General features: G+C 33.2%; 1 protein-coding gene and 1 non-coding gene across 2 annotated transcripts; both read right to left on the bottom strand.

Moving 5' to 3' along the window:
• Nucleotides 1–4,747: 4,747 nt before the first annotated feature.
• Nucleotides 4,748–4,835, bottom strand: LOC114263279 (small nucleolar RNA snoR126). The gene has a single exon (XR_003629584.2). It is a non-coding gene; the product is annotated as a small nucleolar RNA snoR126 (small nucleolar RNA).
• A 13,017-nt stretch (nucleotides 4,836–17,852) lies between these two features.
• On the bottom strand, nucleotides 17,853–19,077 carry LOC114263277 (basic leucine zipper 4). Its single transcript, XM_028203777.2, has one exon. It carries the CDS (start codon nucleotides 18,706–18,708, stop codon nucleotides 18,097–18,099), a length of 612 nt encoding a protein of 203 aa, XP_028059578.1. The 5' UTR covers nucleotides 18,709–19,077; the 3' UTR covers nucleotides 17,853–18,096.
• Nucleotides 19,078–20,438: the final 1,361 nt, after the last annotated feature.

Genomic DNA, 20,438 nt, shown 5'->3' with positions numbered 1-20,438 from the left:
ATAAAAATTTCGGAGGTTCATCTACAACATTTATTATTAGTGTCTTCTTCTAATTAGTCAAGAAAGATTTTTAAGTGAGCTTTTGTATGAGAAATTGTTTTTTTTTTTTTTTCCTTGGTTAGGGGTAGGAATGGCAACGGGCCGAGACGGGGTCGGGGACCAGGGTCGGCCCTGGGGTGAGACGACTAAGGCGGTCGCCTCGAGTCCCCAATTTTGAATAAAATTTAGGGCCCCCAATTAGGAGAGTGCATCAGATTGTGTTATTTCATAATTACTTCAATACTAGCTCAATTCATTTATTATCATGTTATCGTATACTGTTATTTTGATTCGTATCCGATTGATATTTAATGTGAAAACTTTCACTTTTAGTTAAAATTAACTTAGCAAGTGTATGGAGAGATTAAATTTTTTCCATAAGTTGAATTTTATAAAATTTATTTCTACTAAATGAAATTATTCATAGAATGTTTGATTTTAATTCAATTGCATTTTTTTAATTAAAAAAATTATACCTTATTACTATATTGTTTTACTAGATTGACTTTAAAATAAGTAACAAAAAAAAAATCTTAAATGAAAAAAAAATATTAACTTTAATTATTATTTTACATACTTTTTTTTTTATTCAGTTAGATGGAGTTAAATAAAAGATTAAAAAATTGTCATGGCTTCCCTCAGTGAACATTAAAATATATAACTAATAATTCATATTATCGAGTCGTGTCATATTTGGATTCATGTTGAAAAATAGTCAACCTTAACTTGCTAATTTTATATATTGCTTGAGTTGTGTAAAAAATTCCCATCCTTCCCCCCTAATTAATTTTAGTTCTTATAGCATTGGTAAGCTAAAAAATAAAAATTTGATTCAACTAATTGAAATTCAACTATTATACATATATATATATATATATATTTGTTATCTAAATTTTGTTAAATTATAATGCAATAGAAATAAATTTTTATATTTTTTATCCAAATATTTTTTTTTTTTAGATAATGATATATGAAGGGCCCAATTTAAAAAATTCGCCTTAGGCCCTTAATAAGTTAGGGCCGGCCCTGTCGGGGATCACACTCCTCGTCCCCGATCCCTGATTGTGAAAATCTCCCTGTCCTTGGCCCCGATCCCCTACGGGGAACCTGTTCCCGTTCCCGCCCCCTAGTAGGGATCGGGTTTCCCCAACCCCAGAAATTCCTCGGATCAAATTTGTTTCAACAACACCTTTAACACCTTCAACACCAAATCTGTTTCATTTTCAACATCAACATTAACAAAATCATCAACCGATCTGAGGAGGACTGAACACAAAAAAAGAAAAGAAAAGTACAGACAGTATAGATCTGAGGAGGACTAAATTGAAAAAATAGGCAAAACATACAAATAAATCCATACACAAATAGTACAGATCGAAGGATGGAGGCGATGGACGATGGGTGATGGAGGAGGATGACGGAGGCGATAGACGACGACAGAGGCATGAACGACTGCGACGACGACGGAGGCGCTGAGGCGATGGACAAAGGCTGTGACTGCGACGACAGAGGCGATGGACGACGGAGATGATTGGCGTCGTGGATAGTGGCGGCGGTGACGCTGAGGAGGAGGAGGAGCGCTGCGAGAGTGAGAGAGAGTAGAGGGAAGAGAGAGAGAGAGAGAGAGAGAGAGAGAGAGAGAGAGATAAGTGAGATGAGGGTTTGGTAGGTTTACATATATATATATATATAGGGGTAAAATAGTAAATTTACTTCGGGAACAAACGGGAACGGGGACGGGAACAGGCCGGGTACAGGGTTGGGACACTTATCCCCGTCCTCGGCTTGAAACTGATTAGGAATTGATTTTTAAATACCATCTCTGTCCCATTGAGAATATTTTTCAAGAAAAAATCGCTCAAATCAGGGTCGGGAGTCGGGTTGGGGGGGGGACTCTTATATAATTAAATTATTTTTCTAGTCTTTAGGATTGGGGCTTTTTAACGAAAAGTTTTTATGAGATTTTGAACAAAGAGGTTTACTATGGCTCGTTGGACAAAAATGTGTTTTCAATATTTTTGATTGAGGACGTTGGATAAGTATTTTTTTTTCTTTTTAGATGTCTAGGCATGTGATTTTTGTTCAAAAAAAAAATAAATTTCAAGACTTAAAAATTATGTAATCTAATAATTGTTTATCTTGATAGTTGCAATAGTTTAAGTGGAAGTTTACGCAATTATCATATAAGGACTCCTGCTATTAATTAAATCCATTACTTTTGCTTGAAAAAATTAAACAAGGAGTGTATTATTGAATTGCTTTCTTCCCCCCCCCCCCCCCCCCCCTTTTTTTTTTTTTTTTTTTTACACTCTTCAAATGGCATTTTGACTTCCAATGAATAACTATAAGGAGTAATGTTAGAAATTTCAAAAATTCTAATAAAACTTCTACCAAATATCTCGTATGGGTGTGGGTCCCATGTAAAAATTTTGATAAAACTTTGAGATCTCTAGCATTTTTTAACTATAAATGAGACATTTCATTCCATGTGAATTTTACTCTACTTCTTTTCTACTATTATCTACGATTTTTTTAAATTTTTTTTTAACCTTAAGAAAATAATAGTAATAAAAATTAATCAAACAGATATCCTAATTCTACATTTTGTGATCACTATTCAGGTTTACTATGCAAAAAATACCTGACAAGCAAATTGAATGTTACACTTGATGCCGCACAATGTTTGTTTGTTTTTTTTGAATGAAGGCGCACACAATGTTAGGTAACCATTGTTTTCAAAAAATTCATATGATTATGACATTTAAAAAAAAATCTATTTATATATAAAATTTATGAAAAAAAAATTAATAAAAATAATATAACATTATAGTTATTATAAATAAATTCAATTTTAATAATGTTTTGTCCTAAAGTAAAAATTTCACAGTGAATCACATCGTTTTGAATGAATTTTTTAATTATATGTTATTTTTTAAAAATTTAAAAAATAAATAAATTTTCTTTCACTCATTTTCAAAATAAATTTACATATTTCTCAATTGCAGGCACGCACCTCTAGCCATCACCCACTATTGCGACTGGCCCCCACCACTACTCCAACTATTTTGATCGAATCCGGATCTTCGGTCGCCCTTGCCTGCGGCTGTTCCCTGTAGCACCCCAAAACGACGTCGTTTTGGGGGAAATTTTCAAAAAAAAAAAAAAAACGCAGAGGAAGGAGAGGAAGAGGGAGGAAGGAGGAAGGAGGCTGCGAGCTCGCCGTCACAGCTCGTCCCTCGCCGCCCCCCCGTCGCAGCAGCTCCAGCTCGTCGTAGCAGCTGCGACCGCCGTCGCCTCCGCCTCCGGCCTCGCCTCCTCCTCTTCCTCTCCTTTCTTCCTCTTTCTCTGCGTTTTTTTTTTTTTGAAAATTTGCCCCCAAAACGACGTCGTTTTAGGGGCTGCAGGAAAGGGCGGTCGAGAAGGGCGGCCGAGAATCCGGACTCAAAATAAATTTACACATTTCTCAATTGCAGGCACGCACCTGTAGCCATCACCCACTATTGCGACCGGCCGCCCACCACTACAACTATTTTGACCATATTTTGATGGCCTAGACGGACACTCTTGGCCACCACATAGCCTTCATTTGGGAGAAATTTTTGTTTTAATTTTTTATTATTTTAATCTAACTAAATTTTTTTTGCCCGGATAAACTTTTGATTTTCTCATAATTTTGTAACAAAAAAATAAAAATAATTATGATTTAGATGAAATAAATTATTTTGTTAATTTTTTAATTTATTTTATCTTTTAATAAGTTAGATTAATCCCAATTAGCTCACCGAATGACGCCATAGTTAGTTACTGCATCCATGTATTCACATGGAAAAGTTTTGTTTTGAATGAATTTATAATTTTTTTTTTATAGTTTTGTAAAAAATAAAAAATAAAATAATTATAATTTGAGGATAGTATTTTGTTTTATTAATTTTATAATTTATTTTATCTTTTAATAAGTTAAATTAATTCAAAACGAGACCATAGTTAGTCGCTTTATGCTGTATACTATTCACAGTCACTAACTCTAAGAACAAAAAATACTTGGTAGTTCGAATTTGTATGACCTGAATGATTAAAATATATCAAAACGATGTCGTTTTACTCCAAAACAATCGTAGTTTTGAGACATTCGAGCTATTTGGATCATAAAAATTCGAGCTACCAAACATTGTTGTAAATGAAAGAAGATATATTTTTTTTTATCAAATTAATAATTCATCAAATTTAAATTTAAATTTTTATTAAATTTGATGAAAAGAAAATTTTAATATATGAGAATAATTTTTAAAAATATTTTAACAAAAAATTAATAAAGAAATTGAAATAATTCTTATCATGTCAAGTTTTTTATTTAAACTGAAAATCAAATTAGATTATTATTATTATTTTTTTTTTTTGATAAAGGGCGAGAGAGATGCTCTGAAAAAATCACATTTCGTTTTAGTTTTTATTTAGATGGAAGAAAGAAAAAAAAAAATGACAGTGAAATACCCAAAAAAAGGGAAATCACAAATCAAACGAAAACAAAACAAAAAAAAAACATTGAAAACAGAAAACATGGAAGACGAAACCACAACAAAAGTTGGCATTCAGTACGAGGAATTTACTTTATAATCACCGCAACACCCCATACCTAATTAAATTTCTCATCTTCGATCCACATTCAAATAAAAAAACAATAAAAGCAAAAACACAAAAATAAAACAGAAAGGCTCAGACACGCACAAATAGGTCATCAGATAACGATAGTCTAATCGAAAATCAGGATCGAAAAACGATTTCTGTCTTCATCGCCCCCATAATACATTAATCAAACTTAAACAGAAAAACACAATCCAATCTTTCATGAAACAAAACAAAAAATACTGAGCCTTAAAAAACAGGGTATAACAGAGGACACGAAGACAGACCCTTATCAAGAGGATCTATATATATATATATATGCAGTCTTCCGAACGAAACCCTAACCCTAATTTGTTGACATGAATTAGGGGTGGGCGCGGGTCGGTTGCGGCCACGGAACCCCCAATCCGCCATCCGTCCGCCAGATTGGCGGATTGAAAAAAATCAATCCGCATCCGTCCGCCAATCCGGCGGATGTGGATTGAGCGGATTGGCGGTTTGGCGGATGGATGCGAATCGGTTTGGCGGTTTAAAATTTTATAAATTTTCAACATAATTCAACTTGTGCACTTCCTCAAACGAAAAAAGAAAAAAAAGAAAAAGAAAGTATTGCAGTCAATGACTTAAAAAAAATATTACAATCACTGTATGCCTTATCCAAAGAAAAAAAGTTTGAAACTTTAGAATATCATGATCACTGCATGCTTCATCCACATATTACAATCACAGTATGATTCATCCCCATAAAGTATTACAATCTGTGATTCTTAAAATATAATAACAATTCAAATCACCAAAACCATGAACAGAGCAGTAGTAGAGATTGAATGTCTCTGTATTGTTACATCTACATATGTTTTTGAAAACAAAAACCAACCAGCATATATCATATTTTCTATTCATTATTTTTAGAGTTACATTTAAAAACTAAAAAATATATATGAATAATACGTTTATTTTTTTCAATTCAAAAAATATATTCAAGTTGAAAACTTTTTTTCAACAGAATATTTAAACTCTTTTTCAATTGAAAACACAAATATAATATTTAAACAAATTAAAAATACAAAGTCTTATAAATTACTAGAGGTGCTCGCTATTTGGCGGTTTGGCGGTTCGGTTGCGGCCAAAAAATCTCAAATCCGCCATCCGTCCGCCAAATTGGCGGATTTGAGAAAATCAATCCGCAACCGTCCGCTCGTCATCACGCATCCGTCCAAAATGCGGCGGATCGGTTTGGTTCGGTCGGTTTTGGCGGATCGGTATATCCGCTGCTCACCCCTAACATGAATGAAATGACGACCCTCTCCCCCCCTTCTTGTGGTGGGCTGTGGCCCTAAGTTGGGCCCATATTTTGGATAGGCCATTGTAATGGGAATATAAAATGTTGTTCTGTTCCAAAGCCCAAACCCACACTCTTTACCTATTTTCAAATTTTTTAGAGCAAATTACGATTCCTATAATTTAGGATTCATGTCACTTTGATTCTTGACTTTTCAATTGTAATCTATTTGATCATGAATTTTGAATCTTATTTTATATAAGGACAATTGAAGATACCATTGCTTAATTTCAATGGCAAAGTTGTCAATTTGATAAAATATAAACTAATTTTGACAAAAAAAAATCAAAAAAATAATTTTGAATTTTTAAAAATAATTTTTACCCATGTAAGATAAAATTATGTAAAATTTATTTTTATTATGTGTTTGGATGATGACATGTAATGAGTGGTTGTTAGGCTTTTAATGTATAATTGATATATTTAATATATGAAATATTTTTAGTTTTGAATTTTTTTATTTAATGGATTGGTTTAATAATGATATTAAAGTTGTCGTCATATTTGACTTTTGAAAAAATAGAAACTAATTTAATGAAAATAAAAATAACAACTCATTACATGATTATCATTAAAACACATAATAAAAATTAATTTGGTAAAATAAATAAATGTCTAAAAAATTTATCAATTTTATATAATTTTATTTTTAGTGGGTAAAAATAATTTTTAAAAATTTAAAAATACTTTTTTGACATTTATTTTTGTCAAATAAGTTTATATTTTATCAAATTGATGACTTTACCCTTAAAATTGAATAATAATATTTTCAATTATTCTTATTTAAAACACGATTTAAAATTTATGATCAGACATGTCACAATTAAAAAATTAGAAATCTCAGTGACGCAAAACCCAAACTATAAAAATTGATAGTGAATGCCCTATTTTTTATACAATGGTCATTGGCATTTTTCATAATAATTTATGATAAATTCTTATAACCACCACTATAATTATAGCATTTTGTGAGGTCTATACACATGAAGCAGACATCAAATTTAAATATATTAAATGGTAAAGGGTTGTTTGGTGTAATTGTTTTTGTCATATAATCAGATTTAATTAAAAAAATTATTTGAAGTTTTTTTTTCATATGAAAAGAAATTATGCTAAACATTTTAACATAAATTTATAAATAAAAAAAATTATAAGCAATTTAAATAAGCTAAACATGGCCAATCAGACGTATTAACCATCAAATGATTACATGGATTCCAAACCCAAATAATAAAGTTGAAAGTCTTGATGTGATGTAAATTTGGGCTGGGTCTATCCTGTTAAATTATTTGTATCAAAGATCTCAACCCATCAGCAGATTCTATTTGAAACTAAAATATATTTTAATACGTGGGAAGATTAAATAAGTGTATTTTTTGATTTTTTATGATATATGGGTTGTGTTTGGATTGGGTTTGAAGTGATGTGTTAGAGAGGTGATGTGACTTAAATAAGATGATGTGACTTAAATAGGATAGTGACTTTTTGACTTTTTATCTTTTTTCAATCATGCCAAACTGGGCCTTAATTTAAAATTTTATTATATTTTAATATAAATTTACTAATAAGGATAATATATATTAAATCTTAAAATAATTTTTTTTCTTATGATACACCCTAATTAGTTATTTCTATTCAAATCTTTGTATTTTCTTTTCCAAGAGATCAAAGTTATTTCTTCTTCTTCATCTTCATCCTCCTTCCAAAACTCTAATCCACCCCATCAAAACTCACCATCATCATCAACATCAATTTTTTTTATTATTTTAAAACCCTAAATCCTAAAAGAAAGTTTAAACAATATCAAATAATGAATGAGAGTAATAATCAAAATAATTTTTTGAAACAACCTATTAAAAAGGAGGTAAGTATTCATATAAAGAGGTTTCATAATTTTTGTAGAGCACTATCAATTATTTTCTATATCTTTTTTTTAACAAAAATTAAAGAGCTCGGTAATTAAATTAATAATAACATATTATTGAAGTTGTTCTTATTTATAAGTTTGGTTTTTATTTTTTTCACGAGCATTCTTGTAAATAATTTATAATGTAAATGTTTTTTTTTTTTTTGTATTGAAAAATTTTATAATGCTTCTGTAAAAGTTGGTTTTTTCTATGTGCTTAAAAGTTTGTTTGTTTTTTTCTGTATTTGAAAATTATTTCCTGTATTAAAAATTTTTTAAAATAATTTTATTTTTTTTAATTAATTTGTTATTTATTATTTAAGTTTACCTTGAGGGTAATTTAAAAAAAATAATAGAGTGTAATATGAGTAAAATAAAATTTTAAATAATTAAATAGAATGTACTTAAAAATTAGGATTACTTAATATTTTTTGAGTATAAAAAAAATTCCCCATCCAAGGAGAGTTTGGCATCCCACTCTAAGCTAAACTTAGCCCAAAAGAGTTTATACTATACAAATAAAAAATTTAAACATAATTTTTATATAAAGTAATGTGACATAATATAGACCTTTCAATTTAAAAAATCATTTATAAACATGAATTTTATTTACAAAAATGACAGTAATAGATCCTCACACAATTTATTTATTTATAAATTTTATGAATGAACTTACTTTCTCATTTGGAGATAAATCCTACACATTAATATCCTATATACAACACATCAAATAATCAAAACAAATGACACAAATAAGTGGCTAACAAAACATTTTTTTATTTTTTTTTCCGACCACATGTACTTTCAGGTACATATTCCAGTTAATGGTGGAGATATTGATTATTGGCTAACAAAATATTCAACCCCACCGAGATGGATAAGCTCGGTCTTCAGCTCTGTACCTGCTAACCGCCTTAAAACCATATTTAAGGATAGACCATATATTTTCCTTTCTTTCTCACAGACGGCGCCAAATATCCTATGTACATATTCCAGAGAATTAAACCGAGGTATTCTTACTAGCGGTCCCTTTATTCGAGTTAATGTTGTAACCCGGTATCTGGGCTTTCTAGTCTTCAAAATTGTCAGAAATCTAGAAGAAGTCGTCGTCATTTACATCTTTGTCCGGTGTATTTTTTATTATTTTCTCTCGGCCTTTTCTTACTCTTAAATAATACACCCAACCGTCAGCATTTTGGCCGAGCGAGTATTGGTGGAATAGCTCAGCCAATCCGAGGTTGAGGCCGAGCCGACGATTTAACTCGGCGATACCATTTATTATCCTATAAGTGTTCGTAGAGAGTTGGGTCGGGCAAAGTCTTGTTTGTCTAAGGAATTCACACATCAGAGGCTGTACAGGGAATCGGAGACCGGCCTCTACTATTGATATTACGGTGAAAGGAACAAAGCCCGGTTTTTCCCAGGGTGTGACGCCCCAAATTTTTATTCGAACATCAAGGGAATTTAAATAAACAAAATGACTTAATAAACTAAAAAGTTGACATCTTAATAGGGTAATCCAACTCTCGTACATAACCAAACGTCCAAATAACAATAGATAAAAACTTAAAATTTTCCAAATACAACATCAATGAAATTATAAAGTCCTTAATAGCTATTATATAAAATAATATAATTTATTCGGCTCTACTCGGGGTTTCAGGTCAGCCAGGGCTCTACGTTAGCGTCGACTCCATTTCAGCTTCAGTTATTTTCTCGTCAAGACCTGGCATAAAACGCCAGGGCAACAAAAATATATGCCATGAGTTTTGCAACACAGTAAGAAAACATAACCAACCTACCATTCTTTTTAAGAGAAAAATAATGAGATTATAAACATGAGGTAACAATATAATTGTGAGCATAAATTACAACCATTAAAATAATTTTAATAAATTAGGTGACACTCGAAATCTCACCAAAGAGATTTAACTTACCAACCACTAAGCATGGCAACGGTTAATTTGAAACCCTCCCTTGGTCAAATATTCAAGTGTTACCAACCGTAACTACCAGGGATGCCCACGTCCGGAGTGATATACCCAAGTAGTGGCATCCGTGGTCTGCCCCAAGGAAACGGTCTGCCAGGGGTACGTAACCTCCCTGTGTGCCACCAGCACATCCACCCTTATTCCAAAACCAAATACCGAAAAGGGTTCAAATAAGTCCCGTGCCATCTTAGAGTTTCGCAACACAATTTACGTGAGAATTCTCAAAACCAGGGCTCACCCTGAACAACCGGTATTAACCGTCAATCCCTTGATTTCATACACTCTTTAAAATCAGGACTCACCCTGAATAACCGGTATTAACCGTCAACCCTTAATTTCGTATACTCTTTAAAACCCAGACTCACTCTGAACAACTGGTATTAACCGTCAATCGTTAACTTTGTATATGCCGTTAATCATTTCAGTTAATTTTGATATTACTCACAAATAATTCCAAATTTTAATCACAATTGATGTTATATCAACTCATTAAAATTCCCAACATAAAATATTGCACATGTCACACAATAATAAATAAATGTACAACATTTAAATAAACAATTTATTTAAACCATGGTATGAAATAATAATTTAGATACAGAGAAAATAAACCAAAGTCACACACGTGCATGGATCTTTAATTTGCAAGATTAGACTACCACAATATTAAATAAACCACAATACACCCATACATGGATTACTAATTTACTATATTTGATGAATTGGACCAACACAATAACTGATTTTTATCCGAATAAATAATTAAAGTCATGATCTTAAACCTGTCAGGAAATTTTCAGGTTATACCTTAGGTAATAAAAATTATAAATAAATTATTTATGCAGTTCTAAAATTCGTGGAAATGTACAGAATATTCAATAAATATGTTTGGGTCATTTTTCAGGAATAAATTCCCAAAAATAAGTTATAAATAATTCTGTAAAATTCTAAGAAATTTTATGACACAGATTTATCACATTTTCTTAAATTAATTCCATACTTAAATTTATAAATCAAACCCACAATCTCAAAATTAGTATGAAATTAGACTTCTCAAATTTCATATTTTAGTTAGAAATTTCCAGATTTGGATTAATATGGAATTTTTAATAAGCTTTTAAACATATACTAAAATCTGTCTTACAGTAGCAGATTTAATTATAAATTTGTATAAATTCGTACCAAGCTCAATAATTGTTAAGAAAATTCCTGGGTGAACTAGACATCATTCTCAACAACTTTGTAGAAGAAATCATTTTAAAATTTTGAGCATAAAATTGTCTAAAAATTCGTACAAGTTTCTAGCAGATTGAAGAGTTATATAATCAAACCAAATAAAATCTTTAATCATCTCTTTAATGGCACAAATTACACATGCAAGTCTAAATCCAAGATTATATCATGATTTTAAGGCTACTAATAAAGAAATGACCTTCAAATAACATACCAATCACAAATTCACATGCAACTATAAACAAAATTTTATCTAAAGTTTTAGCTATGTTAACATATGAACACAAATCTAAATATTTAACAATTAAAAAGAATTAGACGGTTATAAGAGTTTACTTACTATGTTAGGTTGTTAACGATTTATCGTCCGAATTTGATTTATGATTCTGATCGTAAGATATGATTGTCCTGGCTCCATGATCGTCTTGCTAAAATTTCACATCAATCGGACGCGATCTCACCGTTGATCTGCCATTGGATTCTCTTAGAACTTTTAGTTGTTGATCATCATCTTAGACTCAAAATTTGCAAGATCTAACCCCAAAAATGTATTCTACACATCGAAAAACCTAAGGGTGGTCATCCCCAAGGTCATAGGACCACTCGATTAACCTAAAGGTACTAGGGTGCACCGTAGCAGCATGGGCCGAGAAACATAGGATAAAATTTAAGCTCATCTTCTCCCAAGGCCGTAGCATGCACGAGCAGAAGAGACCCAGAAATTTGGTTTCAATGTCCCCAGTTCAAATACTTGTATCTTCTTCATCGTAATTCCGTTTTATCTTATTTTTCTGTCATTGGATTCACCTCACGGCCTAGTTTTTGGTTCACTACTCACACGCCTCGTTCCGTCTCTTTTTACATGCCGTCGGATCTCCAAAATTTGATGGAAAATAAGATTATTTTCCTACCGTCTTGGACATTTTTTTTCGAACCATCTTTCGGACTCCATAACTTTCTTAATTCTTAACGGTTTTACTTCATTCTTTCGCCAATCTCTTCAACTTACTCCGTACTTCATCTTACATGATCCATTTTCTCAATTCTTCCCGGAATGGATGGTTTTGGCATGCCGAAAGTAAGCCGAAAACCAACTTTTTGAAATTCAAAGTAAACTTCTCTAACTTTGTTTCTTTCTCCTCCATCTTCCTTTTTTTTCTCTTTCTTCACCTACAACACTTTGTGAATGGTGGTTCTAGATGATAATAGAAATAGGTGATGGTGGTGGTGCCGGTCCGACGGTGCGCCAATGGTGGTGAAATTCGCGGGTTGGCGATAGTGTGGGTTGAGGCCATGACTATGGAGGTTGGGGAAGGAGGAAAAACATAGATAAAGGAGAAAGAGAGTTTTGAGAATGAGAGATGGAGGGAGAGAGAGAGAGATGAAACGGATAGAGAGAGAGGGCTATGCAATTGGAAGAGAAGCAAAATAAGGAAGAGTAAAAGAAGATAAAAGAAAATGAAAAGAAATAAATAAATAAAAAAAAAAAAAAAAAGAAATTGAACACTTGGTCAGCATGTTCACCACGTTGCAGGTGGAATGCAAGAAAACCTGGGGTAGCAACCCATGGTTTTTGATTGGGTTTTAGTACAGCAAATATATGGTTCTAGTGTAATTTGATTACAAAAAAATATAGAGAAAAATATAATAAAAATATCATACGGTTCAGAAATTAATATTGAGTAATAATATAAAGTCAAAAATATTTTATTTTATTTTGTTTTGAATAAATTTTCAGTATAAAAATATACAGAATATTAAATTCAAAATATTGTGAATAATTATATATTATTTTTATTATATAAAAAAATACGGGGTTTCACACAGGGCGTGGTATCTAGTTCAGCTAAAAAGAGGTGGACGTTGTCAGGAATTTGGTAGTCCTTTCGGAACTCGGCTATGGCTCCAGGGGAGTCAACTAGAAATCGATATTTACCCATGTTAACTTGGAAGTTGCAAATGAAGTTGGCTTGCTCGGCGCGGCTAAGGTCTTGGTCGGCTCGGTTGAGCAAAGCCGCCTAGGGACAGGGTGCAAAGGTGTGCCTGACCAACCTAGTCAAGTATGCAAAGGGGAAATAAGAAGTGTTATGCTCAGACGACTGGACTGAGCTAAGTAAATAGTCAATTTACAGAAGAATAGTAAAAGCTTAGCTCGACTACATCTGGGTGACGAGGAGCTCTCAGTTCGGTTGAGAAGAAGGGCCAACTTAGGGCCCCTAGCTCGATTAAAGGTTAGTATGCAAGGTTTTAATCGATTTCTTAGTTCGGTCGTGTTCAAGCCTAAAAGTCGCCTAAACAAATATGTAGTTCAGTTATAGCACGACTTTGGATTAAACATCATGTTTTTTGAATCCAATTGGTGCGCTTTTGGGCTTGAGCATAAAGTTTTGGGTTTATGGTATTTGCTCAACGCTCTAGTGTATATAAACACGCATATATGGAGATTAAGTACTGAAAGTATAAGAATAAATAAAAAGGAACATTAAAAAGATGTACTAAACAAACTTACCAGTCTGAGCGTGTATAAACCCACTAGCAATGGAGCAAGTGTTGCGTTAAAATCTGGAACACAAAGGGACACAGAAGCAGAGGCAGGTCTCAGAAGCACAGAAGTGAAGAAGATGAACAGTGGGAGTGAGATTCAAAAAATGGGTTTTTGAATAGGCGTAAAAACGGTGAGACTTTTCAAATGTTTTTATGATAAACGTGGGACGGCTGTTGCAGTTTGAAGAATCAATAGACATGTGCCACGTGTCACAGATAGGACATGGTGTCAGGTACGTGAAACGACGGGTTGTGGCAGGTACAGAGCTGAAGATTGAGCTTAGCCATCTCAGTGGGGTTGAATATTTTGTTACACAAATAAGTGGCTAAAGCTTGGGCTTTTGTACGAGCATGAAATAATCTTCTCGTATAATCTTGTTGATCAAGTTTGCACTCCTCCAAACGTCGTCGCCTTACTACCTGAAAACACAAACGTGAGCTAGCCAGCAGGTGTGTGCCGGATACCTCTCCGATGCCTAAGTCAGCAGGTAGACAATAGACAATAGCTTTGTGTATTTGAGAGTAGAAATTGAGATAGCTGTCCATAGGTCATGTCATGAGCTTTTATAGATTCTGCCTGCCACAATCCTAGTAATATTTCAACTCTCTTTATAAGAATCTTCCTAGGAATCACACTCCCAGTAAAGAGTGTCTATCTTGATAACACTCTACTCACTACCAACCAAGTGAGATGGTTTGCATAATCCTAGTAGGACTCTACTCTCTTTAGCAGAGTCCTTCACGAGTCTTAAGCCTAAGGATAATACTTATCCTTAAAACATCCTCATCACTGCAAACTAAGTGAGATGACTGAACCCTTTACCTCGGCTGACACTGTAGTCAACCAAGTTACTTCGGCTCCGTGCTCAACATGGGCAAGCCGTGATGACCCTGCTACAGGTTAGCATCCTACTGAGCTATACCCAGCTTGGCCCATCGCCCTACTATCATCTCGGTCAGAAGGTAGATAGGTCCTAATTCTAACAACACATCCAACCGTCCTGGTACCTACCTCGGCCCAATGCCGAAATATAAAATATCTCCTTGGCCCATTGCGCAACTTAACTTCCAAAGAAGACTCGTTCTACCTCAACTAAATTTGTTCACAAATTACCCTCTCACCTTATAAATCATATATTTGGTTCAAAACTTGTAACTTACAAGTGAAGAAAGCGAGAGTGACAAATGTCACTTGTTGGTACCCTTAACATGCTTTTTTAGGATAATTCGATATATGTTGTAGTCAAAATCAAAGATCCAAAAATTAAAAAGATACATGTGGTTTCTAAATTCTAATGCATGTATACCTAACAATCCCACAGACAGCAGACCAATCAAAACCCTACCCTACATATTTATGAAAAAAGCTTCATACCCCCACTGGGGGTCGACCCCAGTGAGGTGTCGGCCCCGAATTGGTCCAAAAAAAAAAAATTGTTGTTTTTTTTTTTTTTTTTTTAAGTTTTCAGCCAGTGGGGGCGCGCCACGTCGCGACCCCCACTGGGGGTATGCAGCATGTTTGCATATTTATCAACCGTGCTAACCCCCACTGGGGGTCGACCCCCAGTGAGGTGGCAGGCCATGATTCGCTGAAAATCCAAAAAAAAAAAAAAAAAAATAATTTTTTGTTTTGGCCAATGGGAGAGCAACAGACATGACCCCCAGTGACCCCCACTGGGGGTCTGAGGCATTTTTGCATATTTATATATATTTCATCATGAAATTAGGTTTTCGATGTGCCTCCTCTTGAGGAGTACACCTTTCCCCAATCGTACGGTCCAGATTTGGTTAGGTACACTACACTCATTCACAAAAATTATTAAAGAAATCAGTAATTAATTTTAGTTGTAAACTCCACAATACATAAGTTAAATCTAAATTATACAATAAAATTTTAAATATTTTTTTGAGTATAAATTCTGCAAACATATCTACTAGATACCTTTATATGGGCGTACTGAATTTAATTAAGATTCAATGAATATCCATTCCAGCTTAACATAATTACCGACACTAGTTGTTTACTTATTCTTGTTTTTGTATTCTTTAATTAACAATACTTTTATCCAAAGGTGAAAAATGGGTATGATGTAAGTAAACTTTTTGTTATGGGCTCACTGGGTTACGTCTATGATTAAAATTTCTGTGATTTTTAAGTACAAAGTTATAAATCTCTTTATTATTATACTTTCATAATTTTATTCATTGAAAGAAAAATCACAGAAAATGAATATGTGGCCTAAATTTGTTATGGATACCACACCTATAATGAATTTGGGCCATATATTATTATTTTTTATTTTTTTCTTTCAAAGTAAATTGTGTGAAATTCATCATGGTGGATTGAACCGTTTAATTGGGCCATCATGTCTATCACCAACCTTATTTTAATTCACAAAAATGTCAGATTAATCCGTTAATCGTAGTCATATTATTTTATTATATTTATTTTCAAAATAATGAATGATCTAATTTAAAAATTATACTTACAATTCAATTTTGTTTATAAAATTTTTTAAGTTATAATAATAAATTATGTGGCTACAATTATCCTATTGATATATTTTTTTACACCAATGATCCACATCTAGCAATCTATCAAATTGATCATATCTGATAATAAAAAATGAGGCTTTGGTGGTTTTACATGCTCAACTATACAGTCCGGTTCAAAAAGATAGACAAGAGACAAGTTGTTACATTTTTTTTCTTCTATTTTTCAGTAGGGCATGGCTTCTGTCCAGTCTTTAATCGGACTAGATCGTGTTATTGGGCCCGTAGGGATCCACCACGGGTCTCGTTTTGATAATCTAGATCGTTCAATATGTAGAACACGTCGAGTACTATAAGCTTGTAAAAAATCACGTTGATCGGATATCGGTAGCTATGTGATCAAATCAGTTTTGTATAAAAAAATAGACGGTGAATAAATTAACGGTTGACAAAAATCTGTTTTGATCACATAGCTATCGATATCCGATCAACGTGATTTTTTACAGGCATATAGTACTCGACGAGTTCTACATATTAACGGTTCAAATTATCAAAATTAGACATATGGTGAACCCTCACAAACTTAATAATACCATCCAATTCGATTAAGGACTGAACAGGAACCAATGCCTTTTTATAACATTAGCCTTATTGTTTTTACAATGCTAGGTGGATATTAATTGCTAAAAGTTCCCATTAAATATTTTTGTTATTTATTTTTGGTCCAGGGAAAGTTATCATTAACTATTAATACAAAACCAATCAATTTTAAGACAGAAAAGGTAGATGGATAGATACAATTATTGCTTGCTTACATAAGCCATACTTTCCTCTAGAGGACCATATTGGTAATTGACAGCATTTTTTAATAGTTGTGCTTAACTCCTGCCGAATTACCATATTGCCCTTACATCCACAAACATCAATCAGTCGGTGGCTTTCAAATTTATGTTAATAACCATTTCTTCAACATAATACTTGTTTAAGACCATCAAATAAATTTCTATTGTTTTGACATCTTAATTTTGTTTGCAGGAAAGATAGGAATTACTCAAAAATTTACCAAGAAAGTGAGACAAAATATAAGAATTATTTGAAAATTTATCAAGAAAGTGAGGGTATGACATAAATTTAAACTTAATTTATTACGCACAACACTAATAAAGAAAGAATTTGATCTGGACAATTTCTATAAAGATAAAAATTCACACTATTATACACATTGTGGGACCCACATGTGAGAGAGAGTGTATAATAATTGGAATCCCTAGCATTGTTGACACAATTTAAATTTTGAATATTTCTGTGAATAAATTTTTTTTTTTTGAGTTTATAATATTGTTGTTTTGTCTAAAAGCACCAGTACTGCATAGTGCAAATTGTTTACCTCTTTTTTATTATTATTATACCGTATCAATTATTGGATATATTAAGGGGCAATTTTGACTTTTCAAAGTCCATTAATTACTAGGTTATTGTGGACGGATCACACGAAGCACTACTTGATTACAACACTTTGTCCTCATTTCAGTCTATGATTAAAATTATTGACAGATTGCACGCTTTGTGGTTGAGATTATTTTAATACGTAGTACAAGTGCTAAGAAACAACTAATACACCAAAAAGCGTTTAATAAATGACTAATCTAATAGATGAAAAAAACATTTAACTAAACTCTGGTTTTGATAACAAACGATTTTCACATTTAACTAAAACTCTTCACACAGTGATGAAACTCTGGTTTTTCCAAAAACAACCATGTTGCAAACAAATGATTTTCCAAAAAATCATTGGGATCCCCATCACTTCCTTTCCTCTACAACCTTTTAATTTATACAAAGACAGAGAGTTTTTTTATTTTTATTTTTATTTTTTTTTATTTTTTTTGAAGGTGGTTTTTTTAATGATAGAATTATATCGGACTCTATGAAGCTGGATTTTGTAAATTGAGGGACATGATTGAATTGCATGACCATGCAGAGGGAGTGAACTGTTGGAGTTCACGAACGAGTAAAACTTGGCGTACGGCCCATAGTTTCTGCCGGAGCAAAGCCGACTCGGATTCGAGACGATTGTTTTCGGCCCGGATGAGTTGGGAGTGGTGCGTCACCAACCGTAGCCGGTTCATCAGGTCCCGGTTCCCTACTCTAAGCCGGTTCGCTTGGTTCCTCAGGTTCTCCAAATGTTTCTGCTTTCGCATGCGGGACCGCCTCGCTGATTCCCGGTTTGATATCATCCGCCTGAGCTTCCGCTCGTCAATATTAGAAGTAGTTGGGCTCAGGCTGGGGTTTGGGTCATCAGAACCGGGGCTAAAATTGTTCATAGTCCGGTTCAGTTCATCAGAACCGGAGTCTGAAGATACAGGTTTTGGGTTTGAGTTTTCCAAACCGGAGTTGGGAAAAAAGGCCGGTTCTTGGTTTTGAAAGGGCAAAAAAGGTTCTTGGAAACCCCAAGCGGTTTCGAAAGGCGGGAATGGGTTTCCGAAAGATCCATCGGAGAAGGAGATGGCCGGAATAGCAGACAGCATGACATCCATCGGAGGAGGAGATGGCCGGAAAATTGCTAAAAGATTAAGGGGAGGAAGGTGGGAGGAGGAAAGGGAAGGAACGAAGGGTAGGGGAGAGGCATTTATGGACAATCAGTGTAGTGGTGATAGGTCCCACCTAGTGGTATTTTGGTTATAAAACATGGTTTTATGGCATAGCTTTTTTGTTGGGTGGCAGCACTAATTTGGTGGGTGTGACATAGGATAGTGGGTCCTTTGAGAAAAAGGCTGGCAATTTAACTTTTGTAATAATATTATATTTTTTATAATATAACGTTTATTTTTTTTTTATTTTTCTAACACAATATTAATGTAACAAATTTCACTATAAATTTATATTAAGTGATGATATATAAACAAAATATTTATATAAAATAATATGATTTAATGTAAAATTTTCACTTAAAAAAATAAAATTATCACTATATTTTTATGAATCTTTTTTGTATGTGTATATAGATAACAGAGTACTGTAATAATAATAATAACTACCGTTCAAAAAAAGAGTACTGTAATAACTGAGATAAAATAAAATAATAAAATAAATGTGAATTATGTAGCAATACTCTTAAGCTTAGTCACGAAGAAACAAAATCAGTGGGATCCACTGAGGACACCTGTCGAATCCCCATGGGATGAGCATGTGGGCAGCCAATAGTTTGGGAAGTTGCTTACGTGGAGCCACGTTGGTCGGTAGGCTCTGGCTTCGGCTACGGCTCCGACTCCAGCTTGACCAGTTGATGATAGGAATGAATGAATGGGTTTAGGGGGGGGTGTCACTTTCCTTGGTGGTGGCTCAAGTCAAAAGCTTCAAAGCCACCACTTGCCTTTTTTGTAATTTTTTTTTTTGGTAAAAGAGAAATTGATGTGAAACTCGCGCCCTTTAAAGTGAGGTGTTTTCTATTTTATTTTTCTAGTTATTTATTTATTTTATTTTATTTTTCTAGTTATTTATTTATTTTACATTATTGTTTGAATAAATAACAAATCTTGCTAAATTTTCGGTATTTTTTCAATTTGACTTTCACTATGATCTCCAATTGTGGTAGGACATATAATCGTTCAATCTTTCTCTAAAATCTTGATGCTATGCGGTTGGTTTTGTACAAGAAAATAAGTCATTAGAATCTAGTAAAAGTGTTTGTTGAGTAAGCACTTCGACGGTAATCAAAACTCAAATATTGTGTATTACCTTCTCTTGGAAGAAAAACAATGTATATTTCAATGTAAGCACTCTATTTGATCCTAAAAGTACACAAATTGGAGACTGTATCCCAATTCCAACCCATCGGACTGTGTAACACCCTATACAAAATCATCTTGAAGATTTTGGTGGGTAGATTAAGACCTCTTCTTGTTGATCTCGTCAGTCTATTCCAATCTAGTTTTATTCCTAGTTGCAAGGGAGCAGATAACGTTATCATTTTACAAGAAGTGATCAATAGCTTTAAACACAAGAACGACAAAAAAGGTAGCTTAGTTATCAAGCTAGACTTGGATAAAGCTTATGACAGAATGGAGTGGAGTTTTATCAAACAAATGCTCACCCATTTTAACTTTCCTCCAATTTGGATCAACTTCATTCTCTTTTGTGTTTCAACTATTGAACTTTCTGTCATTTTTAATGGAGACATCACTAACTCCTGTTTGCCTTCAATAGGCATCCGACAAGGAGATCTTTTATCTCCACACATCTTCATCTTGTGTCTTGAATACCTTGC

This window comes from Camellia sinensis, chromosome 4 (assembly GCF_055761805.1).
Source record: "Camellia sinensis isolate YWXY chromosome 4, ASM5576180v1, whole genome shotgun sequence".
Taxonomy (NCBI): domain Eukaryota; kingdom Viridiplantae; phylum Streptophyta; class Magnoliopsida; order Ericales; family Theaceae; genus Camellia; species Camellia sinensis.
This window is presented reverse-complemented; position numbering and strand designations above follow the sequence as displayed.